The sequence below is a fragment of the Arctopsyche grandis genome, chromosome 6, assembly GCF_051622035.1.
Source record: "Arctopsyche grandis isolate Sample6627 chromosome 6, ASM5162203v2, whole genome shotgun sequence".
NCBI classification, from domain to species: domain Eukaryota; kingdom Metazoa; phylum Arthropoda; class Insecta; order Trichoptera; family Hydropsychidae; genus Arctopsyche; species Arctopsyche grandis.
Genome location: NC_135360.1, coordinates 16,600,001 through 16,608,969, shown reverse-complemented (window position 1 = coordinate 16,608,969; position 8,969 = coordinate 16,600,001). Strand labels below are relative to the sequence as shown.

Here is an 8,969-nt window from a genome sequence, read left to right as displayed (position 1 = left end):
ATATTTAAAATACACGCTATGATTAAGGATTAAAGTATAAATATTATGTATTTTGGTCGCATCAATCTTAAGGCCATTTTAAAATAATTTGATTAAAAACAAAAGAATTAAAATAATTCAAAACAAAGGGTTTATAATTTCATGCAACATTAAAGGTTAAATGGCTATAAAAACATTCCACAAAGGGGCGTTGGATTGTATAGATTTTCAATTTTCAGTTATATTATTATGACATTTTAGATTTTAAGCAACGGTGACAACATGTATGTGCAATATAGACGCTTTTAAATTCAATTGTATTACTCAATACTCAATGTAATCATACTTAAATAACAAAATCAAAAAGTAACAACGTAAAACTTATTTTACTAATCGAATGGTTAATTAATGAAAAAAAAAAACCGAGGCAGTGGTCAATATACCGATAATAAACCTAATATTTGAAGCAAAATAAAAAATAACCTTAATAAGATAGGGCCCATAAGATAAAAGGTTAAAGCTCAATTAAGCATTAGGCATACATATAATATCGTAGTCTTGCGTTAAACACCTTATGCGAGCATAAGAAAGATTGTCGAATATACACCAACGTACAAAAAAGTAAAAATGAGAAAATGCTATATCACGATGGTTATGAATTATATAAAACATAATTGTTAAATCAATCCTTAGTCTATAATCCTGTAAAAAAAAACGTTCAAAATGGTTAATCAAAACTGTACCGCTAGTTGTCTAATAAATTCTAGAATATTTTAAACAGGGATCTTGTCAATGCATACTACAGCGATTACCTTCCGAATAAATTAATAAGACAACAAACTTCAAATAGACGGCATCTTGCTGAGTTTGGACAAGCCTGCCTCTTCTTGCACTATATTACTTAAACGTTAATTTAGAATATTGTGGATGATTGATACACTCTTTAATTGAATTGATCTGAAATAGTAACGAATGATCCAAATTTCGGGCAATGTATGTAGGACAGACTTATAATAAACCTAGCAAGACGCGCGCGCATTAAAAAAACGGTGGACACATCGCAAATGTTAAGTTAGTTGTTTTTATCACATTAACACAAAAAGCACAATAACACTCAGAAAGTAGTAATATCGCCCATAGATAAGATTGCAAATGTTGTTTGCATAAATTGTGTATATGTGTAGTATTAAAAAAAAAATGGTCTTCACAAACTTTCACTAATTAACACGTAAGTCATGTAAACGTTTTTATATGTTACTCAGTCACAATTTAAAAAGCTCAACATTTTTCACTTAAAACTCTTATTGTACATAATAAACACTTTATGATTATTGAAATACATATATAGTCACAATTGAACCGGACTAAACTAAATGGATGTGGCATTAAAATTAACAGCACATTATGGGAAGAAAGCTGGGTAGCTCGACACATTTCGAATTCTACATAAACAAACTCAAAACGTTTTTCACATTATTTTTACAATACACAATGACTAACAGTGATTAACTAATTTTAAATGAATTTTGAAGCCATTTTCGGTAAGAATTCTCTTATAAAAAAGCAGCATTGGTTTACAAACAGCAAACCTGGAATGCTTTGTCATACAATACATAAAAAGTATAAAAGTTGATCTTACAATTTTACAAATAGGATGTATTTTTTATATTTTTATTTGTTTTTTTTTTTAGTTTTGATATTGGCCCCAACTTAATAGAGTATGATAAATTGGTATATAAAAGAACAAAAAGAGATGAAATGGTCTTATAATAATGACAACAATGTGACATAAGTATATGTTTCGATATTTCACACTAATAAATTCAATAATATCACATTAATAAGTAAATACACATCATATAATAAGCTTAAAAATATAATGTACTGTAAAATTTATCATAGAAATACACCAAGCAGTATTTTTAACATGGAGCTTATTACGTAATACTGATTTTCAAATAAATGAAAAAAAATGGCTTCAAAATTATTTGTGCAAAATACTTATAAAGAGAATTATTTTCGAATAAATTTACAATATAAAGTTATACGAGATCAAAGTCCCTCTCGAATGATCCGTATCGATCATCAATACTTGTGTCCAAAAAGCCTAAGTCGAAAGATCTATCCATGTCTAAACTATGTCTAAAACACCTTTCATCCTCAGAGTCAAAATTCAAATCGTAACGACTAAGATTGTTCTTCAAACTGTGTCTAATAAACCCACCGGATTTTGGTTCCATTCGATCCAGTCTTTTGGATAAATCTTCTTCCAAATCAAAATCTCTGAATGACTTAGATTCACTTTGACTCACATCCAGCTTCGTAGATGACCTGCCGATATCCAAAGACTTTTGCCGCCTATGCCCACACTTTCTTGCTCGCTTTCTGGCATATTTAGAGTCTATCGTTTCAAAACCGCTCCCTTGTGTAATAGCACCCGGACTACTATCGTCGCTTGCTTCCCTGCCAGACGAAGTTGTGCTCAACCTACAGCAATCACCTTCGGTAAGATAACTTCTGGACGATTTCAACATTTTATCAGCAAAATCTGTGGCCGGTTCCAAGCTTGACAATTGACTACGCGAAGAAGCCGAATCAACAGATTCAGAGAAATTCGATCTTTGGCTACGCAGTTCTTGGCGTAAGCCCTTGCTTCTTCTAGCTTCGACTTCTCCAAAAGATTTTCTACTGTCGCATTCGCTGAAATGTGACGCTCGTCTCGATTGCAATTTAGGCTCATTTTCAATTTTGATTTGTGAATCGCTGAGTCTCACCTGGGAATCGCTGTTAAGTTCTCCATAAACGTTTCGTCCATCGCATTCAGGATCAGTTTCGAAAAATTTACTTTTAGCATTTTCTCGTCTGGTTCTATTATCACTTTGTATTCCATTTTCAGAGAAAAATGTCCTTCGTTCAGCTGCAGCATCAATCTTTGCGATGCTCATAGTAGGTTCGTGTTCTGAAAAGGAGTTGCCTATTTTAATATGAGGACCATTCTCATCATAAAAGGCCTCAGCACCCGGATTTTCATCATTAAAAACTTCCTTTCGTTCACGTTTAACATGTGCTTCACTTATTATATCAACAAAATCAATTGGTTTCAATTGATTTCCATTTTCCCTTTCACTGTAAAACGAATGTCGGTCTGCTTTAGATTTTTCTCTCCTATCCATAGTGTGGGTTTTTTTCCTTTCGAGCGTAAGACTATCTGGTAAAACATGCCGATCGGTACTATTAGCGGTTGCAAGATTATCAAAAGAATGTTTTTCTCCAGTATTGGTATGACGGGCGTGTTCTGGGCATTGGCGCCTCTCGTCGAGGCTGGCGCCACGGGAGAGGCGCATGGGGCGCTAGGAACCGGCCGCTGAAGGTTCTACGTGCGCTGAACCGTTTCCGATCCTCTGGGCTTCTGGTGATGGCGTTAGTGCAGTATAGAGACGTCTGCAAGCGGGTAAGGAACACTTTTTTGATTCTGGAACTGAAAATAAAAACAAATACATAAATTAAAAAATTTAAACTTAATATTATACCAAATTATTCTAGGATAAAATATAACCAACCTAAAAGATTGGACGGCATTAGCCTCTGGATGCGATTCGTACTGGGCGGTGTTGGTGCCTGAAATCAGTTGAAATCGAATTTTAGAACGAATAAATAAAAACGATAATACAGAAAACACAACTACCAAAATAAAAGTGAAATTCAATTGAAATATCAAATATGAAGAAGCAAACAAAATAAACACACGTTTGTAAGAAATTTCAATGTCCTAGTAGTATTAAATTTCAATGTGCGATTGTATCAATAGATATAAGCAGATGTAACTGAATTAAACTTCCTGAATAAATACGACAAATATCTTACAACATCACAAGGAAAACTTATTACAGGGTCTGGAGGTCGCGGTAAACGTCGTCTTAACCAAGAATGTCTCAAAGCAGCTGAAGGTGTCATCCTAAATGCAGGATCCCATACTAAACATCTAAACAAACAAACATCAATTAAAAAAACGTACTTAAATTAAATATAAATAAGATAATACAGTGAACACTACACAACACCTTTTAATGAAGTCCAAAAAATGCAAATCTTGACATCCTTTAAGAGCCGTTCTCAAATCTTTTGAACCGGGAGGACCACGAACCTTTCCCCTCCTCGAAATTCCTATTGAAATATAATCATTTATTATGAAATTATATTATTATATCTTCAATATTGTAAAAATAAAAAATAAAATCAATATACCTCCTCCAACTTCAGTAGTACCATCAGGCATCGTAGACGTCGTACAATAACGGGGAAGACCACGACTGGTGATGAACGTCTTGGACCTCCTTCCGGCATCCATCAAATTACGAGGGGGCACACCGAGCAATTCCGTAATACAAGCCAACTGATCAGCCTCATCTTCACCAGGTAATAATGGAATACCTATAAAAAAATAAACACATTAATACATTTGATCCGAATGCAAATATACACAGAAGTGATTTATCAGTACGCACCGACGAAGAGTTCTGCCAAAATACATCCTAATGACCACATATCCACCGGTGTGCCGTACCGCACGCCCAAAATTACTTCGGGAGCTCGATAAAATCTCGATTGGATGTAAGTATAAACTCGTTCATGTTCAAAGCAAGAACTTCCAAAGTCTATTACCTGAAAAGATAAAAATAAATACGTTAATAAATAATTTCAAATGGTCAATTTTGTTATTGTATTTGAATGAGATTCGGAATTGAAATTGAAACAAAGGACGTATATAGACTTGGGGAAAATCCGATGAGGCTGCGTAATGAGTAATAGACTGGAGCTTTGTGTGGAACACTTAATCCTTCTTTATGACAGGACCTTTACCGTCTTTGTTTCCAATATGCATACGCCATTGAATGCGAATCACAAAACAAAGAAATTGTTATTACTCATTATGCATATATTTTTGACACAATGCAATCATAACTAATAAAACTACACTTAGACGGATAACTGTGTTTAAAGCGTACAATTCAATTGAAATGGAATACATATTAATTAAATTATTATTCTTTGTAGTGTCGAATGAATGTTTGTACCGACAAATGTACGCATAAACTTAAAAAAAATTGATGGATACACTTTATATTACCATGAGTTATAATCGTGTATGTCTTTATAATCCACAAGCGGTCACGCAAAACTACATGCTACATTTAATAACATGTCGTGTTTTGAAGGCGTACTGATCATTTTCGCGATTACGTCTAAAAAATTTTGCTAATTATATGCAAATCTACGGTATTGGCCACAGCCATGTTGAATGGACTCGACCAAATACAAAATCGTAATCCATAATACATATACACAACTATTGTTTTCTATCAGCAATTGTTTCACTAACCTTGAAAACACGTCTAGAAATTTTCAAGAGCGAGACTACCTAATATAATACTAGAGTCCAACTTTCATTTCACTGCCTACTAAAATTTCAGACTCGTATTACTGTTTATTGATTTGAGCTGGCACAAAGCATCTAAAAACGGACCGTAATTGAAACAGTGGGTTTTGTCTTAAATTGGTGAAGAAGTACATACTGAAAATTTTAATTGCTATGTTTTTTTTATCTATAATTAATTTAAATTATTTAAGATATTTATATATGTAATACACAAATTTAATTCATCAAAATACATGCCATAAATCTGATAAAATATTATATTTTATTAGATTAATTATTGATACTATTAGCTCCATGTTAGGCACTAAATCTTTGAAGTGTAAATTATTTAAATCAATCAAAAGATGAATGGTGAAGCTTTTGGATTACTCATTTAAGAATGTTATCTGGACAATTGCGCGCAACACAACTACACACCGACAATAACGCGCAGGATAACTACGCGCCGACAATGACGTGCAATACAAATGGAATTGAGGAAATTTATTCTCATGTCTTTTATTTTAAAAAGTATAATAATATACATATGTAATGAAACTGAAAAAAAAAATTTAAATTTCGATTAAAAATTAATGAGTTTCTTTCCGAACGACTTAGTATTAACGTTTTAAATATATAATAATTATTTAACAATGTTACCATATTAATTCTATTTTGAAAACCCGTTTTAGAATTTTGGCGGATAACCAAAACTAGCCCTAGTAAATTTCTGTCGATGAGCAGTCCTACGAAATCAAATTTAAAAAATATATTTTTTTTCAATTGTTTTAAGTTCTCTAATTCTATCAGTACTTTTAGGGCTAAGGTGAAGAAGCAAATCTGCGGTTGAATCATTGTTTTATTTTATATTTACTATGTTTTTATGCTCACTTTAACAGGAATTAAAATATTGTCTTTATTTTTATATTTTTTTCGCTCTATTTATCTTTTATTACATTTTTATTCTGTATGCCAGTATATTTAAAATAAAATAAATTTGTAGTTTTGTTTGGCGTGTTATTGTCGGGGTTGTACAGTGCGCTGTAACCATGCCCGAAATTGTCGGGGTGCCCTTAAGAATTAATAATTTTTAACACAAGTCTTAGGCGGTCGATGGATGATTTTCAAATAGCAATAGATCGCTCCATTAGTCTTCAAAGCAAGAGAGTAAAAAAGCACGCTTTAAATTAAAAAAAATATGACAATAGTAAATCATTTTTTGTGCGAAAAGCGTCCATCGAGCATCTTGTCCACACACAACTAAATATTTACAAGTTTGTTATATTCAGTTTCAAGAATTCATCCCACGTAAGTAAGAACACGTATGAATACGTTTTATAAAAATAAAAATAGTTTATATAATAAATATAGTAAACAACAGTGGCGATAACTTACAATAATTTAAAGTGTTCATTCTGGATACTAAATACACATATCAAACACCCGAGGACATATGTTTGTATGTATGTACTGTTTGATTGCATTTAAGGTCAAATGCGTAATATGTACGATGTATAATACAAAATTTTACTGAAATTAAAATGTCATCAACTTAAAACATATGCACATATGAGGAACATAAAAATTTACCGGGTTCGATAAGTGAAAAAGGCCGTCGCGAATGCGTTTCTGAGCTGAAAGAGATACGAAATCGATCCGAATTCACAGGCGGATGTAGATGCGAAGGCGATAAAACGCGGCGTGTAATTTTGGAGGAACACTCACTAGACTTATCGGTGACATAAGTCGAGGTTTTGAGTGTCACATTGGCAAGGTGTTGGCACAGCATCAGCTCGGACGACCCAACCGACCCACCCACGCGGAATTTCTTCTGGAAAGGACCGAGAGCGACGATGATAAACGGCAAATTCGGCACAAGGAACGAGAACGTCAGCTAAATATGCGACAAAGGACTACAAATTAAAACTCTTCACATACGAATGTTCAGCCCTGTCACCTTTGTCCAAACACACACAGTGTCCAATGAACCTGGCAGACGACCTCTAAATATCACGGAGTTAGAAATTTTTGCTTATGAAAGTGCATAGTAAAATTTAGAATGCAATGAGCGTAATGCGCCAAACTTTCGCACTGTCAGCCTCCTTCGTCATTATCGTCCGAAATAAAACATTCAGTTTGTATGTAATACATTGATGTAACGGCTAGTTTTAATGCATGTTAAATGCCGATATGAACGCGTTAAGGCGATCAAACTTCAACGGTATTCTCACTGAACGTTGTATGGAAATTGCAGTTTAAATGGATGCACTCGAACATGTGTCGATATTGGCAAGTGGTGCATGTGATACGTATCGCGAAGTACCGCACGGTAGAATGATTTAAATTCTATACACATATTTGTATACGAAGACGACTGACGTAACTGATACCTTTTCATATAATATTTGAACGCCAGATATGGTCGGAGACATTAAAGTTATTGGATTCTGAAAACATTTTGGGTGCGATGAACATGTTGCAAAATTAACTGCATATAAATGAAATACATAGCTTTATATGGAACTATATTTATTATATAGATACAATAATTTAGTAAAACCGTCAATATAATATAATATATGAATCAAACTTAACATATCTATGAACTTCTTTGTATTATTGTACTGCTTACATATTTTGACTAATGACATTGATGAGAAGAAAGAATCTCTCCACTTTGTTCACTTTTCGTGCGCTAGTCGTATGTAGTGCATGCGCAAAGGCATGCGTTTTAGAAATGAACACATGCGTCATGACATATTGGGTGACCGGAAAAATGCACTGGAGATAGTTGCACTCTCGAGCATCCAAACTTGCAAAGATGCTCAAGAAGAACTGACGCAATAGAATTCCACAAAAAAGCGTCAAGGGGTATTTGTATGTTATCCGAGGATGCTAACGTTTTTGTGGAATTCTAGTGCTTTTTGTTATTTTTTGAGCGCCTTTGAGAATTAGGACTTCTCGAAACTGCGCCACTATTCAGTGCAATTTAGTGCATTTTTCCGAGGACCGACAGATTGCACGGGAAGCACAAGTACTCCCGAGCCGGCAAGGTAATTTTGCAACTTTTCGTGCGTCATGTCACGTCAAACACTAAAATCGGAGGAAATAATAAATGCTATAGAAGGCTATCGAAATGTTCCGCTACAATGGGACTTCAGGATAAAAATTACGCCAATAAAAGAAAAATAAATGACGTTTTAAAAGTTTTAGGAATAAAATATAATATGACCCCTGAAGAAGTGGAGAAAAAAATGTCTTCGGTCATATTATTGTAAACAGAAATACAGTAAGCAATAAAAAGAGTGGTGCTGGCGCTGATGAAACATATTTTTCAGTCAACAATATTGAACAAGTGTGGACAGTTGATTGCATGCGTACGCATACGCCACAAAGCACGCATTATTTGTTCATGGGTAAGAAGCAAAGATCGGCGTTTGATGGATGCTTTTCGCACAAAAAATGGTTTACTATTGTCAATTTCATGAAAAAACGTGTTTTTTGCTTTGAGGCGGTCTATTGTTATGTAAAAAGCATCTAACCAACGCCAAAGACTAGTGAGAAGTCTACATAT

At 33.8% G+C, this 8,969-nt stretch overlaps 1 protein-coding gene across 1 annotated transcript in view; it reads right to left on the bottom strand.

The window, feature by feature from the left end:
- Positions 1-1,674: 1,674 nt before the first annotated feature.
- LOC143912618 (dual specificity tyrosine-phosphorylation-regulated kinase 2-like) overlaps positions 1,675-8,969 on the bottom strand; it is a 70,816-nt gene continuing 63,521 nt past the window's right edge. Inside the window, exons 3-9 of the mRNA XM_077431912.1 lie at positions 4,485-4,641; positions 4,225-4,410; positions 4,041-4,143; positions 3,844-3,961; positions 3,540-3,597; positions 3,331-3,457; positions 1,675-3,288 (exon numbers count right to left, since the gene is read on the bottom strand). Coding sequence (XP_077288038.1) covers position 3,288; positions 3,331-3,457; positions 3,540-3,597; positions 3,844-3,961; positions 4,041-4,143; positions 4,225-4,410; positions 4,485-4,641 — 750 coding nt within the window. The 3' untranslated portion in view covers positions 1,675-3,287. The remainder of the gene's footprint in view (positions 3,289-3,330; positions 3,458-3,539; positions 3,598-3,843; positions 3,962-4,040; positions 4,144-4,224; positions 4,411-4,484; positions 4,642-8,969) is intronic.